This window comes from Chiloscyllium plagiosum, chromosome 4, assembly GCF_004010195.1.
Source record: "Chiloscyllium plagiosum isolate BGI_BamShark_2017 chromosome 4, ASM401019v2, whole genome shotgun sequence".
NCBI classification, from domain to species: Eukaryota; Metazoa; Chordata; class Chondrichthyes; order Orectolobiformes; family Hemiscylliidae; genus Chiloscyllium; species Chiloscyllium plagiosum.
Window position 1 is genome coordinate 30,061,890 of NC_057713.1, and position 19,242 is coordinate 30,081,131.

The 19,242-nt window shown below is 40.2% G+C and overlaps 1 protein-coding gene across 2 annotated transcripts in view; it reads right to left on the reverse strand.

The window, feature by feature from the left end:
• The window catches only part of LOC122548918 (DNA topoisomerase 1-like), a 115,974-nt gene that overhangs the window by 88,636 nt on the left and 8,096 nt on the right, over window positions 1-19,242 (reverse strand). For both annotated transcript variants that reach the window (XM_043687893.1, XM_043687894.1), the window contains exons 5-7: window positions 18,214-18,263; window positions 10,416-10,524; window positions 5,920-5,975 (exon numbers count right to left, since the gene is read on the reverse strand). In XM_043687893.1, the coding sequence (XP_043543828.1) occupies window positions 5,920-5,975; window positions 10,416-10,524; window positions 18,214-18,263 (215 nt within the window). The remainder of the gene's footprint in view (window positions 1-5,919; window positions 5,976-10,415; window positions 10,525-18,213; window positions 18,264-19,242) is intronic.

Genomic DNA, 19,242 nt, shown 5'->3' on the forward strand with positions numbered 1-19,242 from the left:
TCCACATCGTGTGAAGCAAGCTAATAATTCTTCTATTACCCTTTTTGCCTTGATACTCCGTAATAGAATTGCCTCTGGAAATCTGGTAGATACATCCATTATGGTTAACAAGTACTAGTTCCCTTTTCAGTTCTCCAGGGTGGGGGGGGGATCCTCATAATCAATTATAACCTGCGTGAAAGGTTCTTCACATGCAGGAATTGGCAAAAGGTGGTGGTTTTATTACCGCCATGTTTCTGTATTTAGCCTGAGTCATTCGAACCCCTAAGTGACCTCCTACAGATAGGCTCATGTGCTACCCGTAACACAACCAGTATGTATTCTACCAGCAACACAACCTGGTGCATCTCGGCCCATCCCCCCTGTGCACTAGCCCGCCGTGGGATAACCCTCCGGAATATCCTCCACCTCCTTTGCAGATGTTATACGCACGCACACACGCACACAACTAAAACTTCTGTCTGACCCTCTGCCTGTTCAGGTTTTTCCTGCACCATTACGTCAAACAGGGTGCGTGCTAACTGAACCTAAACTCCTTCATCTTTCTTTACTTTTCACTTTGTGCTGTGACTTATGATAGTGGGATCTGGTTGCCACACAGTCTGGGAAAATACCAGGATATTTCCGTTTTAACTCCAGTTTCTTGATCTTCCTTGGGCTTCTCCACAACAAGAGGTGTCACTCCCACCTTGGATCCTGCCAAATCATTCCCAAGAACAAACTGAATTCCTGGAACTGACACACTGTCAATCACTCCCATTGTAATTTCCCCAGTCTCGAGTTGGCACACCAACCTGACAGGGGAATGCTAAATTTCTGTCCATGTATCCCACAAGTTACCACACTCAGGTAACAGATTAGAAAGAGTGCATATTCACTCATCCCTTACTATCAGCAACTGGTTAGATCCTGTATCTCTCAAAGTTCTAACTTCCCCGCCTGTTCTTTGAGTAAACTTTACCCACAGAGGCAAATTCTTCATAGAGGTCAGCTACTAACTCCATACCCAGCCCCTGTCCAGGCTGCGCACTCACCTGCAGCTCCTCGGCTTTTCTTGGGGTCTCCTTTACTACCTTCACTAATGCCACTGGGTTAGCTTCTTTTACCACATCTTTTCCAACAGTGCCTTTCTTTGACAAAAGCATGTCCTGCTTTCTGGCAGCGAAAGCACCTTTTCCCAGTGCCCTTATGAAACCAACACCACTATTTTTTTGTGTCCCACTCCATTAAAGTGAAAATACCAGAGGCCTTTCACCCCCTGTCCACCTTCTTGGGCTTCTTTTTTTAATCGTGTGGTAAATTCTTATGACTACACTGGTTTTGTAATGTAGGATCTCCCCTTCTCCCAACTTCTATCCCTCAAAATGAGATTCTGGCTGGGAGCTTGTGTTATGCACCAACTTGTACTCATCTACTAATTCTGCTGCCCTTCTCACTTCCTGAACTTTCGGTTCCTCCACAAATTCTTATCTCTGGAAGTGAGGTTTTAAACTCCTCCAGCAGAATAATCTCTCAGAGCCTCAAACGTCCTATTTTTAAAGCATGCACCCATCAAAATGACTATGTTTAATTCTGTCAAATTCAGCATGAGTCTGACCTGGGTCCTTTGTGTTTCTGAACTGCTGCCTATATGCTTCTGGTACCAATTCATAAGCACTTAAAATAGACTGTTTAACCTCTTCATAATCTCTTGACACCCTCATCTGACAGCACAGCAAATACCTCACTAGATTTGCCTACCAGTTTAGTCTGAACTAGCATTACCCATAAATCCTTGGACCACTCCATCTGCCTAACCAATTTTTCAAATGAAATAGTGAAGGCTTCAGCATCTTTCTCATCAAAATGTGGCAGAGTTTTGACATCACTATCTTCTCTTTTAATCTCCAAGCTGTTAACTTGACTTTGCTGACTAAGTCACAACTTCTCAAGTTCAAATTCTCTTTTTGCTCAGCTAAGAACCCTCTCTCTCTCTCTCTCTCTCTTTCCCTCTCTAGATATAGGACAGATGTCAGAGGCAGTTTCTTTACTCAGAGTAGTAGGAGAATGGAACACAGCCTGCAACAGTTGTAGACTCGTCAACTTTACGGTTGTTTAAATAGTTATTGGATAGGGATATGGACAAGAATGGAATAATGTCGGTTAGGTGGACTTCAAATTGGTTTCACAGGGCGGCGCAACATTAAGGGCCAAAGGGCCTGTACTGTGCTATAATGTTTTAGGTTCTATGAACAGGGTTCTCAATGTCAGTTCAAGACTGAAATAAGGGGATAAATTTCCATTTTATAATTAAGACAGTTTAGGAAAGAAATAATTTCCAAACCCCTGCTGCCCTGCAGTTCCAAATCTTCTGATCTCTAAGCCATCCAACTAAGGGCTACTTATTTTTAACAGTCTTGATTCAGAAATAGGAATATTGGCTAGAAGAGTTTCAACTTCATAATTAGACAGTCCATTAGCTATTAATAACCAAATAACTTGCAGGGATCGAGGCAGCAGCAGTCAAAACTTATATGCGATGGCAAGTCCTGGATGCCTGCACCGAAGGCCGAGTGTTCCATACACCTTTATTGAGATGGGAGTTTAAGATTTGGACATTCTTCTTTCTTTAAGATCTGGATGTTTTTCTTTCCTTTCAGATCTGGTCATATTTTGGCTCGGTTTCATTTACTTCATATGTTCTTTTCAATTCTTGTTTTTGTAATTAAGATGGCACTGGAGAATTGTAACTGTAGTGATTGTAACAAGCTCAGCCAGGCGGATGTCAGAATAGGAGTTTCTTGATTGGCTCCGATTAACAACCCCAATCGGGAATCCTAACTGTCAGAAAAGAACAGGCATGTCAAACATCCTGTTCACTGAGGGAGCTGGATCAGTGTTAGTGTTAAGGACTCTCGACATGCAAATAAAGTGTAACTTGATGACAGGATACTGGCTCCTGTGAAGTTATTTCAGTGGTGAAAAAAGAAAACCACGTTTTTCAAGAAATGAACTTGTACAGAAAGTTTTCTTTGAATTGGGGTTAGCATTTCTGGCATCATACCATTTTTTGGGAAGCTTGACTCTTTCGATCCTGCCATCGAAAACTAGCTCTAGTATGTGTAAAGAAAACATTATTTTTTTTCCCAGTGGGTGAAACAGCATCGGGAACACCAATGCCGGGCACAAGACTCTGCTAAGTGAAAGACAAAGTTTACTTTGGGGATGAAGCTTGACGTAGAAACCACAGCCTGCATGGGTAAGAGGCATGGCTGATGCAAGGTCAAGTCCAGTGATGTATAAGGTTCGGGTAGATGCAACAGTCCTAAACAAGCACATTTAAACCACATGAAAGCTTCAAACAAATGGTGAGGGAGTAAAGTGCATCTGGTACGTTGACAACTTGTCAGACTATGCTGGAACCGGTGGACTCTCCAATTCTGTCAAGCATTGAAGATACCTTGGCATCAGGCGGACTTGGTGGACGTTACTACCTCGACAACCTTGCTGCCTTAAGAGGAGAATGAATTTCTTCTGAGATGCGCCAGGTGCAACAGGCAAACTACTGTGCATTAAATACTGCCTGTATCAGAGGCAGAGTTGGCGATATCAAGACATTTGCCCCAGGAGGAGCTAAAAAAAAAATGACTGGCCTATGCCCCTGGACTGAGAAGGGTATGAATATGGTGATTGTAACATGATCAGCCAGATGACCTCAGAATGCAAAGGTTGGGGCTGTTTATCTGAACTATTAGAGAGCCCTGGCTGACCGGTAAGAATAGCAATGTCAGACATCTTGTTCACTCAGAGCTGGCTCTGAGGGAGCCGGATCAGTGTCAAAGACTATTCACACGTAAATAAAGGGTAACTTGGTGACAGGATTTCAGCCTCTGGAGTTACTTCAGCAATTTTGCACACTTTTCACCTACACTTGAGTACATGTGACAATAAAATCGAATCCTACATTTTAGTATAAGCCATATGAAACGTAGTTAGAGTTGGCTAGAGTTTAGTTTGCAAATGAAGCAGCTGGGAGATAGAAAGTTCAAATGTTTAACTTGAACTCCAAAGAGAAAGTGAAACCAGGGAAGTACGAAACACTGAGTCTAGCAGTTAAGAAAAGGAAGTCCCATTTAGGATTTAGATTAACCCAAACACCTTCCTTTTGTTGCAAATTTATAGAAAGAGTAGACAGATTCTATCATGCTAAACATTTTAAGTGGTTAAAGGAAACAAACTTTAATGCTACTCAGCGTTCAGAAAAAGTAAGGAAAACGGTAAAGTGATGGAAGAACAATTCACATAACAGTTTACTGTTAGGGATGCCCATAATGGAACAAAAAAAAAAAATGGCTGGTGGCTGCTCATGGCTAATGCAACAGAACAAGGCTGACAGTAACATTAAGGCTGCTGAATGTTCATAAAGACATAGATAATAATATTTATCATTTGATTGATATAGTAGAACAATAGTAGCTCTGTAAAACATAGATCATAACATTTGACTATGAATAAGAACATCTCACCCTAATTAGTTGTTTAATCAATAGTTATAGACTCCAATTAGATATAGAAAAGTACTAAAGAAAAAAGATTCAAACCAGTTTCAGACAGTAAAAAGCAATCTCCTTTACCATCACAGAGAGGAATAAATACAGTACTTAGCGGACATTGGAATCTGGACTGAACATTTTAAGACACAACAACTTGTTATAGAAAGAATTCTAGCTTTAGGTGTAACCACATAACTTTGTTGAAAATGATCAAAAAATCAATATTATTTCCCGTAATGAGAAGTTTAAAAGGGTTCTGAAATAATAAGCAAGTTTCCAATTAGTTGGTAGTTAACATGATTCAGCTGCCAAATGTTACTGACATTACTATACTTACATTATTTACTATAGCGTTCATAGTGGAAAGCCCCATGAAAGGAGATAAGAGTCTGGAAGGACCAGGATTGGACCACAAGCCTCTTTGTTGTTTTGCTGCAGCAAACTTAAATTGTATAAGATGCTTTACTGGAGAACCAATTACAGATGAACAACTCTGCTCCGCTGACCAACAGTGATCGGGGTGCTTTTCTATATCTAATTGGAGTCTATAACTATTGATTAACTAATTAGGGCGAGATGTTCAGGGTGGGGTCGTGTACACTTTAAGTGTAAACTGTATAAGTAAGGGCATTCTGAAGCTTCTGTGTGCCTTTGTGTGCTGTAACTGACTAGTAAATCACAATAAAGGTCATCTGGTTTGTGTGCCTTTTTACTGTATGCTGTAAATTGCAATAAAAAACACCTGAATCCGCCCCATAACTCCAACACTCAATGAAAATCTGAGAGCTAACACTTATCATTTAAGGTTTAGGTCTAGAAGGCAAAACTTCGTCAGGCATTTGTGGAATTCAGTGGCAAGGAATGGGAAATGAACAAAATCCTTACATTTCCTTAAAGTTAAAGCAAATGCTTTGAAAATGGGAAGGAAATAATCAGGATACATTTCAATGACAATCAAGTCAGAGTTGGTTGAGTGTCAGGTATCCAAGATCAAAGTAACAGCAGCTCTGGCAGTTGCATTATATATTTTGTCAAGACAGCTCCGTGCTTGTGAAAGTGTTCATATTATAATTTGGAGTCTAATAAAGGATAACATTTCACACCCTGTCCCCAGTATTGGCCACATTTCCTTTCTAATTTCCTGTCCAATACTGTCACCAGTTTAGAGTTATACAGAGATTGTTGTCAAATTCGCTCAGGGTCAATCACATGTTACAAAGAAATAAGATATCCTCCATATACAAACAATCTACAAAATTCATTACTTAGACTCAGAGGTAAAAACGGTTATGAGATGATAAATACCAAAATATTAGAACATGAAAAATGAAAGCAAAAAAATCCATGGAGTAAAATACATCAAAAATCATTCTAGCCGAAATATTACCTGCTAAGACTACTTTCTTCCTTCTCTTGTCGTTTATTGGTGGTATTGACTTTTTCCTATGAAGAATAAGGTAATACTGAATAAAACTTGAATGCAAATATTGTACTCAGCATTGTAACATCTCACACTCTTCACTGTATTCATCTTCAAGTATTGTAAATTATAATATTATGAAGGTGAGGGACAAGTTAGTTATGCTATGATAGATTGGGAAAATAAACCAAAAAGACTTAATAGTAGCGTCAATGGCTAGTACATAAATAGTACATGGTCTACAAGAGATATAAAATTCAAAGACATAAGCATCCAAATGGAAAGGTGAATCAATTGTGGTTAATGGAATAATTTCATAAATGCAATAGATCAGAGGAAGTAACTTGTAAGGAAGCTTGAAAAAAAAAATGTTCTTAACCTGAGGATTGGGAACAATTTGGAATCCAAAAGGAGAGAAAGAAACTGATTAAGAAAGGCAATAGAACAGGATGCAAACTAGCAAATACTGATTCATCAATGCTCTTGATGCTGCTTGTGGGGGTTGGGGGTGGGGGGTGGTGGGGGAAAAGGGAGGTTAGAAGTTACAATATTAAAAAGTTATTCTTGAATCTAAACTAGGTGACAACACAACTTGTGAAGAGGGTACAAGGGTGACTAAGATAACTTAAGCGAATAAGCTAGAACATGGGAGACTGCATAGAATACAAACGTGAATACAGTCGGTTCTGCAATAATGCACATTTCTTCAAAGCAAATTGGCTATAAACGCAATTGAAGAATTTAGCCCATTTGTAGAACTCAAACTTTCCTTATCTGTATTGGCTATTACCCAATTCCAGCCCCATTGGTTTAAACTGTACTGCTATTATGTGATTTGCTTATAACGCAGGATTGTATGGGAATGGGACTATTGCTTTATATCAGAGCAGACAAAGGGTAGATGTAAAGAAGGCAACTGCTCACCACCTTCTGAAGGGCAACTAGAGATGGGTATTAAAAGATGGTTTAGCCAGCCCACATCCATGAGTGTGAAGTTAATCACTTCGAATGAACATAAATAATTTATTCTGTTGTTAAAATGGAGGGGGGCTGGCAAGTGCAGGTGTGCAAATAGAATTGGGTAGCCATATTCATGAGGTTCACCAGATTAATCTCTGGGATGGTGACGATATCTTCTTATTAGGAGAAATCTGTATTCCCCAGAGTAGTTACAGGTCGCAGTGCTCGGAGATGCAGAGAGAGATCTGGGTGTCTTCCTGCAGAAGATTGGTGTGCAGATACAGAAAGTAATCAGGAACGCTTATGGAGTATTTTGGTTTATTGGAAGGGGAATTGAATAGAAGAGTGGGGAGTTTATGCTTTAGTTATACAGAGCACTGGTGAGATTCCATCTGGAGTACTGAATTTACAAAGGATGTTACTGTGTTGGAAGCAGTTCAGAAAAGATTCACTCAACATACTGGAACAAGCAGACTGCATTAAGAGTAAAGGCCAGACAAGCCAGGACTATATTCCCTGGGGTTTGAGTCAGAGGTGACAATTTTAAAAAAAGGTCATTAGTGGACTTGATCAGGCGGATCTGGAAGGGAGTTTATTTTCTTATGGGGGAAGTTTAGAAAAGAGTCATAGTTTAAAAATAAGAGGTCATCCCCTTAAAATAGATGAGGATTTTTTCCCCCTCTCAGTGCTTTGGGAGCCTTTGGAATTCCTCTCCTCAAAGGCAGTGGATGTAGAACGTTTAACCAATTTTAAAGGCAGAATAGATAGAATCTTGATTTCCAAAGAGATGAAAGATGATCAGAGGCTCGCAGGAATGTAGAGTCAAAATTAAAATCATATCAGCCACAATCTTATTGATAGGAGACCAGGCTTGAAGAGCCAAGTGGCCTACTCTTGGTAGCCTTGATATTTTTTGTTGGCGAAATCAGAGTTCAATCATGTTTTTTGGAAGGATTTCCACACAGTGGCCAAACTAGTTTTCCCTTCTTATCTTGTCAAACTCATCATGTTAATTATGTAATCTATTCCTACAGCTTCCCTCACATTTGATTCCAGTCCCAGAAAACTTGCCATTAGTGGATGTCCTGAAATTCACCATCATCACTGTGCTGCATTTTTAAAAAGTCCATTGTGCACCTAGACAAGTACAGTAATCTGGACCTACTTTGCACTATTTCTCATATTTGCCCCAGACGTGGCAGACAGGTGTACAATTGGCACCCTTCTGTGCAGGGAGGGACCTGGAGGTTTGCTGGACAGGTACAGAGATGTGACTTAGTCTTCCCAAAGGAGCAAGAATGGAGGCCACAACATCACACCACATCAACTTGGTCAGAAGTTGTCACTTAGATTAAAGCAATCTCAGGCATTTGGAGGAATACACAGCAATATTGGAAAGACCTTTTCTGCTGTGCTTGCATTAAGTGTGACCAGTTTCTATCTTCTTGAAAATTACTGTATAATGGGGCCACATGGTGGCTCAGTGGTTAGCACTGCTGCCTCGCAGCATCAGAGACCCAGGTTTGATTCCAGACTCAGATGACTGTGTAGAGTTTGCACATTCTCCCAGTGTCTGCATAGATTTCTTCCAGGTATTCCAGTTTCCTCCCACGGTCCAAAAATGTGCAGGTCAGGTGAAATGGCCATGTTAAATTGCCCATAGTGTTAGATGCATTAGTCAGAAGGAAATGAATCTGGGTGGGTTACTCTTCGGAGGGTTGGTGTGGACTTGTTGAGCCGAAGGGCCTGTTTTCACACTGTAGGGAATTTAATCTAATGTTTGTTAATGGTTCACTAGAACCATAAATATGAGGTAGACAGAAGGTAAATTTGAACAGGAAACACTTTATTGTATATCCTCTCAGCTCCACAGTCGGTCTTAGACTGCCCCTTTAGCTCCTGTCTCCGGGTCACCTTACCCACTCTAAAAAGGGGCAACATACACCAAACTGCATACGGGCACTGTATATGAAGATATCTAGCTTCCATCACACTGCGAGCCCAATTGACAATCTTAAATTGATTGCACAAAACATTACATGAACATTCAGGATTATTAATCAAATGTTCAATTGCAGAATCAGATTGAATGCTGGACAGAATGTTGAGTTTTGCAGCAGCTTGGTAATGAAAATAATCAGTTAACTGGTCCACCATCAGTTCACCTGCTAATAAATCAGCATTCTTTTCTTATACACATGAGTATTGTTTTGCCTTTACAACTGTAATTCGTGCAAAATGTTCTGAGAAGTGCAAGCCAAAAATCCACTACAAAATGTTTTTCTTTCAGAAATTTTCTTTCAAAAATTACATAAATGTTGTCAACCCACCTGACTTTATTACAAGACACGTCAGACCTCAGACTGAACTTTGGCTTGATATATCATTCTATTGGTTTTAACAAGATGAAAACTAAGAACACAACTGTTGATTTTGTTTCAATATTAAAACATAAGTTTGTTATGCAAGAGAAAGGAAATTAAAACAGGAAAACCATGTGTTTAAAGCTTCCAAAACACAATAAATTATAATCCATTTAAACAATTCTTTACCATACAGAGAGAAATCCCTTCTCTTTCATACTATATGACTTAATTTAATTATAATTTCAATTCTTCAGTTTGAGAATCTGACAACCATAGAGTCAGAGATCCACTGTACAGAAAAAGACCGTTTGGCCCATCGCATACACGTGAATCGAAAACAACTATCTATTTTAATCCCAGCCGCTCCTTGGAGCCTTCTTAAGGGTTAGACCTTCTCCATTTCAAAAGATTCCTTCAGGATATTAACAAAACTATTCTGGCCTGGAAATTTCAAATTACATAGAGGTAAACTATTCCCTAACATTTCTAAACTATGCCTGTTCCTCAGAAGAAACTGATTTACACACACACTAAGGATTGTGCAAAGACCAGCCGCTAAATCGAAACACTTTTCTTTCCAAACCATGGGTATTTCCCCAATCAGAATACATCAAATCTCTATCATCTAAACTTATTTCTAAACTATTTCTGTTCCTCGGAAGAAATAGATTTACCCACAGAATTAGCCAAGGGTTGTGCAAAGACCAGCCGCTAAATCTAAACACTTTTCTTTCCAAATTATGGGTGACTCCCCAAACAAAATACATCAAATCTCTATAATTTAAACTGAAAAGTGAATACACAACTGTTCACTTACAAGTCTCCGAATGAAAATAAAACCCGGCACTCTCTGGAAAGTCTTTGTTTTTTAAGAAGAAAATTGCCATGGCTACAGAGATACTTACAAGTGAATCATTAAACCCCACAGACAGACAAAAACCTACATGACCTCAGCTCAAATCCAAACTCAAAGTAAATCATATTAACATGCATCTAAATCTCACTCTATATTACAAGAGTCACTAATACATTAGCTTGATTTCTGTTGCTATTCCTTTGTAGGTAAGGGAGAGCCATGACATTTTTCTCCCCAACTGAAAATAGCTACAAATGGTGTCTAAAACAGTGCATAATTACCCTTTCTTTGTGTTTCCTATCCTTATTTTTCTGCTTCCTGGCACAGAATTCTTTGAGCTGTTCATCCATGCCCATCAGCATGTCTTCAAAGGATTCCTGACATGTCGATCTGTAAAAAAGAAAAAAAATTGTGGTCCATAAAACTCATCAAGTACCAACTGACTGTTTTACATGGCCTTTCACTTTGCTAATTTCCAAAATGCAGTTCTATTACATCCTGTCATGAATGGTGATAGACAATTGAACACTTAAAAGGTGGCAGCTCCACAAATATCACAATTCTTAATGACGTAGGAGCTCAGCATATTAGTGTAAAAGGCAAGCATTTTCATGACAATCTCATCCACTTTCCAAGATATCCAGTATAATAAATGACACACTTCCGTCATTTCAATTCACACTACCTGATAAAGACTAATTGAAGGATTGATTCTAGAGGAATTGAGTATAGGAGCAAAGAGGTCCTTCAGCAGCTGTACAGGGCCCTAGTGAGACCACAACTGGAGTAGTGTGTGCAGTTTTGGTCTCCAAATTTAAGGACGGACATTCTGGCTATTGAGGGAGTGCAACATAGGTTCACAAGGTCAATTCCCAGAATGGCATTATCGTATGTCAAAGATTGGAGCAACTGGGCTTGTATCCACTTGAGTTTAGAAGAGGAGATCTGATTGAGACGTCAAAGATTATTACAGGATGGGATACTCTGGAGGCAGGAAGCATGTTTCTGCAGATGGGTGAGCCCAGAGCCAGAGGACAAGTTTAAAAATAAGGGGTAGGCAATTTAGAACAAAGTTGAGGAGAAATTTCTTCACGCAGAGATTGGTGGGTATATGGAATGCAGTGGAGGCCAAGTCTCTAGATACTTTCAAGAAAAAGTTGATAGAGCTCTTAAAGATAGTGAAATCAAGGGTTTTGGGGATAAGGCAGGAACAGGATACGGATTGTGGATGATCAGCCATGATCATAATGAATGGTGGTGCAGGCTCGATGGGCTGAATGGCCTACTCCTGCACCTACTGTCTATTATCATCTATTGTCAACATTCTAACAATATTACTCAAGATGTGCTCCCAAACCAGTGCTCTGACCAAAACAAAAATTTCAGGACAAATCAATTGCCAATTATTGCAGTAATAAACTAAACTTTAAAGTGTCTCTTTTGCATTGTATGATTCAATGAACTTTCTCCCTTTTAAATTATATGAACTATGGTATGAACCCATCAAGCAAAGAAATTTTTTTCCTGTTCAGCCTAGGTAACTCAGCCCTTTAACTTTCCCTGACACATACATATCGGCACAACATCATGCTGTACATTTTCACGTTCTATGCTCTAATATACGTATCAGCATGTCGGATCATCTGACTCTTTTGCCGATTACAGCTTTCTTTCATATCCTTTGATCAATTTAGCCTCAAGTACTATATTCAACTCCTTCTCGAAATCATACAATATTTTGGCCTTGATTGCATTCTCTGCTAGTGAATTCTGCTGTATCACCACTCTCTAGGTGAAGAATCTTTTCCTCATTACAGTCATTAGGCTGTGACAGAGTTGCGCAAAAGAGATTACTGTGCAAAAACTGAAGTGCATTGGATTTTGTTTTGGGGGGGTGGGAGTGGTCTGAAAGAAGTGTATTGAAACGAATAGAAAATTGGTTGGCAGAGAGGAAACAAAGTAGGAATTTTCAAGTTGGCAGGCAGTAACTAGTGCGATGTCACAGGGATCAGTGCTAGGACCCCTGCTCTTCAGAGTATATTAGTAAGTTGGATGAGGGAATAAAATGTAACATCTTAAAGTTTGAAGATGATACCAAGTTAGTTGGGACAGTGAACTGCGACAAGGATGCAGAGGTCCTTCAGTATGGTAGATGGGCAAATCAATGACAATTGCAGTGTAATTTGGATAAATGGGAGGTTATTCATTTTGCAAGCAATATCAAGGCGGCAAATTACTACCTGAATGGCTGTAAATTGAGAGAGGGGAGTGTGCAGCAGGACCCGATATCCTAGTGCACCAGTTGCTGAAGGTAGGCACGCAGGTGCAGCAGGCAGTAAAAGAAGGCAAATGGTATGTTGGCCTTCACTGCGTGAGGTTGAGTACAGGAGAGGGGATGTGTTGTTGCAATTTATACAGGGCCTTGGTGAGGTCACACCTAAAATATTGTGCACAATTTTGATCTCCTTTTCTGGAGGAAGGATTCTCTTGCTCACAAGGTAACGCAGCGAAGATTTACCAGGCTGATTCCAGGGATGAGAGAACGTGAGGACTGCAGATGTTGGAGATCAGAGTCGAAAAGTATGGCACTGGAAAAGCACAGCAGGTCAGGCAGCATCCGAGGAGCAGGAGAATTGACGTTTTGGGCATAAGCCCTTCATTGGGAATTCTGGGGATGGCAAGACTGACGTATGAGTAGAGATTGACTAGGTTAGGATTGTTTTCATTGGAGTTCAGGCAAGTTGGAGGGTGGAAAATCTCAGAGACAAATTCTAACAGGACTAAGGCAGAGTAGATGCAGAGAAGATGTTGGGTACATCCAGAACCAGGGGTCACAGTCTGAGGATTCAGGGTGGACTATTTAGGACGGAGATGAGGAGACATTTCTTCAACCAGAATGGTGAGCCTGTGGAATTCATTACCACAGGAAGTAGTTGATACCAAAACATCAAATGTATTTAGCAGATGGCTAGATATAGCACTTGGGACAAATGGGATCAAAAGGTTATAGGAAGAAAGCAAGATTGGGCTACTGGGCGGCACGGTGGCACAGTGGTTAGCACTGCTGCCTCACAGCGCCAGAGACCCAGGTCCAATTCCCGCCTCAGGCGACTGTGGAGTTTGCACATTCTCCCCGTGCCTGCGTGGGTTTCCTCCAGGTGCTCCGGTTTCCTCCCACAATCCAAAAATGTGCAAGTTAGGTGAATTGGCCATGCTAAATTGCCCGTAGTGTTAGGCGAAGGGGTAAATGTAGGAGAATGGATCTGGGTGGGTTACGCTTTGGCGGGTCGGTGTGGACTTGTTGGGCCGAAGGGCCTGTTTCCACACTAAGTAATCTAATCTAATCTAATCTATGAGTTGAACAATCAGCCATGATCGCGATTCATGGCGGAGCAGGCTTGTAGGGCTGACTGGCCTCCTCCTGCTCCCATGTTTTTATGTGACCTCTGATTATAGGACCATCAGGAACATCCTTCCTTCATTTCAGCTGTCTAACTCAGATCTTTATAGATTTATAACAGATCCCCTCTCATCCTTCTGAACTCCTGCAAACATAGTCTCTAACCGATTACCAATCCTCAGTCAGTGCCACCATTCCAGGACTTAGTCTAATAAACATTTGTTCAGTCTCTATGGCAGAACATTCTTCCACTGATTAAAAAAGACCAAAATGCAATATTTCAACTATAGCCTCACCAAGACCCTGTATAGTCCCTGCTACTACCAAATGCCTTTTTCATGGCTTGTATCATCTGCACGCTTATGTTCAACAACTGGTGTGTGAGGACACAGAGATATCGTGGCACATTTTCCTCTCAATTTTACAGCTATTCAGATAATAACTTGCCTTCATTTTTTTGCTACCAAAGAAGATAATCTCACATTTGTTCACATAACACATCTGCCATGTTTTTGGCCACTCATTTGGCTTGTCCTTAAAGCACTAAGGGAGGTCTTCAAGAGATGAGGAACTGGGAATTTGCTGTCACTGCCTGGAAGGGTGGTAAGCATAGAAATAATTCTTCAAGGTGGGATCCTAAGTGCATTCGCATAAGGAATACAAAGCTATGGTCCAAATGCTGAAAAAAAAAAGTTACTTGGTTTCTTTTGATGGCTGCAGATTCAAGGGGCCAAAGGATATTTCTTTGTGCTGTCGATTTCTTTGACTAAATTAATTTTACTTTCAATACACTGAAAACAAACAGGTTGACTCTTATTTGCCCATCAAAGTGTTTCAAAAAATCTCAAATAATTAAATGCACAGGCCAACTGACATTTTACTAGAAACCACATGATGTGAAATCTTCCCCAAATATCTAAAGATTACTACCTGGTATAATATGTGATGCCCAAGTACCAACCACTGGTGACTTGGGGTCTTGTAGAGTATAACCACAATCCTTTGTGTGAGTCCATGAGGTTGTTCATTAGTCTTTGGTGGAGAAAGGATAACAAGCAAGTACAACTTGGTACAGGGAAAAATGGGACAAGCTCCAAGTGAACAAAGCAGGAACCAATTCTTTATGAGTTGCTTTACTAAGAAGTGGGGTTGGAGCAAGGAATCAAATTTCAGAAGGTGTAGTTTATCAAAGAGTAAGCACAAGGCAAAAGAGAAAAGTAAGTGAGGACTGCAGATGCTGGAGATCAGAGCTGAAAATGTGTTGCTGGAAAAGCGCAGGTCAGGCAGCATCCAAGGAGGAGAATCGACGTTTCAGGCATGAGCCCTTCTTCAGGAGGGCTGATGCCCGAAAGGGCTCATGCCCGTAACGTCGATTCTCCTGCTCCTTGGATGCTGCCTGACCTGCTACGCTTTTCCAGCAACACATTTTCAGCAAAAGAGAAAAGTACTCATTCAGAAAATGATAAACATATTATAATTAGGTTTGGACTCTGTAACAATTCCAAGAGTACATCAACAGATAAAGTCAGAAGTCACAAAAAGAATAGAAAGATAAACCTAAAGAATCCATATGTGAAGCATGTAGCATTCATAATGAAACAGATTAATTAAAAGCATAAATAGAACTAAGTATAATGTAAACAGCCACTACCGAAACATGGGGAACTGAAACCTTGAGAGGATGGAACTTAAGAACAGAGGCTTGGAAAATGGTGGAGGGATGGCACCATCGGTTAAATGACGATATGCAGACAATAGAAGGGGAAGACCCAAGTTCAGGAGACCAGAGTTAGAAACAGTTTGGAAAGAGATAAGAAATGTTAAGGGTAGAAGTCATTTGAGTGGTAAAGATCTTTGAAAACCCAGATCTGTAACTGACAGTTGGGTTTATGATAAAGGAAGAAATAACAGGACCTTGTCAGAAAGGCAAGGTGTAGACAGAGTGGATTTTAATCTTCATATGGAGGTGGCCTAGATGAAGGATCCAAAAGTGATTTCTAAGTTGTTTTAGAACAATAACTTCTGGAATTAAGGAGGAAGTATTCTATACTAGACTTGATATTGTGCAACAAATAGAATTATTAAATAGGTGCTCATAGATGATAGTAAACATAGTTGAATTTTAAATTCACTTTGAAGGAGAGAGGAGTGGGGTTGAGTTTTTTTTGAAAAAAAAAAGACAACAACATGGGCATGAAAACAGAGCTAGTTAAAAAATGATTTGGCACATTAGGTTGAAGGATTGCTCAATTTAGATGCAGCTGACAAAACAGTACAGCACAGCATTGCAACAGGCCCTTTGGTCTATGTTATTGTGACAAACATGGTACCCCATTAAACTAATCCCTTCTGCCTGCCCATGGCTAGTATCCCTCCATTCCTTGCACATTCATGTGCTTATCTAAAAATCCTTTAAATGTCCCCATCATATCTGCCTCCACCACTACCCCTGACAGCATATTCCAGATTCTCACGATTCTATCTAAAAAAATATCTTGCCCCTCACATCTCCTTTGAACTTTCCCCCTCTCATCTTAAATGTATGTCCCCCAGTATTAAACATTTCAACTCTGAGAAAGAGATTCTGGCTGTCAATCCTATCTAAACATCTCAACTTTAAAGATGTCTAACAAGTCTCCGATCAGCCTCCAGTGCTCCAGAGTAAACAATCAATGTTTTTCTCGTCTCTCCTTACAGCTCATACAGTCTAATCCAGACAGCATTTTGGTAAACCTCTTCTGCACCCTATCCAATGCCTCCACATTCTTTCTGGAAAATGGCAACCAGAATGGAGTACAATACTCTAATTGGGGGCCAAACAAATTCTTATAATACTGCAGTACGTCATCCTGACTCTTGCATTGAGTTCTCCGACCTACATGTGTGGCCATTTTCAGGGAGTTACAGACTTAAACCTTAAGATCTCTCTGTACATCATTGCTATTTCGGCTGCTGCCATTAGCTATAGTTTTTCTTTACGCTTGATCTCCCAAACTGCAGAACCTCACACTTGGATTAAACTCCATCTGCCATTCTTTTGCTCATACATGTCACTGATCGATATCTCATTGTATTCTTTGCTAATTTTCTATACTATCCTCAACTCCACAGAGTTATGCTGGGCAGACAATCTCAGAGCCTCACAATCCTCTGGAATACAATGGCTTACATGCAGGACTGCAGGTGTGTGCCGGTGTGTAACTCCTGATCGGATCTTGAGTGCCGCCCACTCTCTCCTGTGTTGTGTTTGTGTTGTATAGAGCTATAGTCCATCAGGAAGGATGATAGTTTGAGAGGAGTCATTGCTCAAGGCAGCAAAGGCCTGTAGCTCAAAGCTTCCTGTTCATGGATGACATTGCTGTGTTTTTGCTTAGGTCCACCGTCAGTCCACAGACTTGAGTATTTTCAACCAGTTCGAACTGGCCTCGGGTGCAATGATAAATTGAGGCAAGGGGTAGCTTATGTTCTTTGGTAACTAAACCGACCAATTTTTTTATAGTCTTCACCATTAGGACAGATTATCTGAACATTCAGAGGGACTGAGGTGTGCACATAACTTGGGAGGAGCATATCAGCAAGAGAAGGCAGAAACTGGACAGATGGGAGAACTGCTCCCTCTGCATTGTGGTAAGAATTTGGATATCAGTTAGGAAATCCTCTTTGTTTGTGGTGCAGGTCTGGCCTATTTCTTGAACTTGGGCAGCTGTAGTCACCTGAGCCATCTTCCACTTCATTTGGATGTTGAAGATGGACTGTCTTAAGGGACACCATGTGTAAAGTGCTGGATGTAGAGTGCATAGACCCTCATTATGCTACACCAAGTGCCACTAATTACTGAGGTTCTACCTGCCCTCGTTGTTAAGGATAGATTTATCCTTGTTGCCGCAGAATGCTCCAAGTAATTAGATTGTATCACTCGTCCCTCATAGAAAAATGAGAAAGAAAACACCTTTTACAACAAGTCTAATCAGGCAGTTGTCATCACATAGCTTCGAGAAAAAGAGGATTGATCTTGTCGGGTGTTGCTTGAGCAGACTGTCAAAGCCAGATTTTTCAAAAAAGCACCAAGACATCTCTTGGCTGGTATCACGAAGGGAAATCTTTCAGGTGTGCCTGGACTCTGTCGCGAGCAGGGAGCAAGACTGTCACATCTCCTTCTGGAACATGCCTTTGCAAACAAAGTCTGAAGAGAGATGCAATGGTTCTTACAGCCCTAGCAGCTGAGTGAAGCATGACTATGCTCTAGGTCTGCTCCCTGGGACGCACATCAAGACAAGCATAGATTGTGACTGGAAGACCATCAACTCAGTAAAAGATACTCAAACACCAAAGTAATCTGCTCACCTCTTCTCCCTTCCTGCCCCTCCACTCCACCATTGTCTTCAGCATAAATAACATTTTTTCTTAGCTATTATCAGTTCTGAATAAGAGTCACTGAATTCAAAACGTTAACACTGTTTTCTTCCTGCAGATGCTTCTAGACATGCAGAGGTTCTCCAACAATTTCTGTTTTTGGTTCAGGTGTCAAGCATCTACAGTTTTGTTTTATTTTATTGCATTTGAGTAGATAGCTCAGAGCTGACAAGAACAAAATGGGGTAAACAGCCTATTTTATGACACCAATTTGATTTTAAAATCAAACTTATTAACTCTAAAATATTACACAACGATTTACTTACCTCTTCAATAGGTTTTCTTTCACTTTCTTTCCTGTAGCATCATAGCTCTCCTGTAACAAATAGTAAGCTATATTGTTAATATTATACAGAGATTGAGAAATCATAAAACTCCAAGAAAATTGATCTTCAAAACCTAAAATATGAAGCAGCAGTGGAGACAGAGGGGTTGCAAAGGACAAGATGGCATTAGGTGGGGGAAAAGAGTGGGGGTAAAGTGGGGGGGGGGGAGGGAGAGGAGCAGCAAATGAACCTGTAACTGAAGGAATGGTGTATTGTATAAAAATTGTAATTGTAATGAACACTGTCAATTTGATTATACCATAAGACTGAAACTTTGTGATGAGAGTTGTTTCTGGGTTTTCACATCGCAAAGAAAGGGGATTAAAAAGGTGTGGATGGACATCATCAAATAAGGCAAGATGGACTGAACTCAGAATGAAAAAGACCCATGTCCCATTGACAACCAAATAGTGGGAGTGAGTTTGAGAAACAACTATGTGGCAAATTTCTGAGCACAAAAACAATAGTTGGGGTTTCAACTACCCAAATATCAACTGGTACAAAACAGTGTGAAATATTCTTCACAAAATTCTTAAACAATATTCAAAATAATTTTTAGCTACCATATAATCACTTAGTAAATTACAACACAATTCTAGATATAGGTTTAGGAAATGAAATAAAGCAGGCAGATTAAGTAGTCGGTCACCATTTTAGAGATAGTTATCATAATACAGACCAATTTATCATTATTATGGAAAAAGACAAAGATACAACAAGAGTAAACATTCTAAATTGGAAGATAGAAAACTCCAAAAATAAAGACAATCTGGCAAAGGTGTACTTGATATAACTACTTGAAAGGAGCTCCAGTGGTAAATCAGTGGAAGGCATACAAAACAGGTGATTCTGTGTAAATGTGATCCAAGAAAGAGGCTGGGATTTCCAAATCTAGACCCCTGGTTATCCAGCCATTAAATAGGACAAAACAAAAACAGAAAGAAAAGAGCTTATAACAATCTTCAAAAA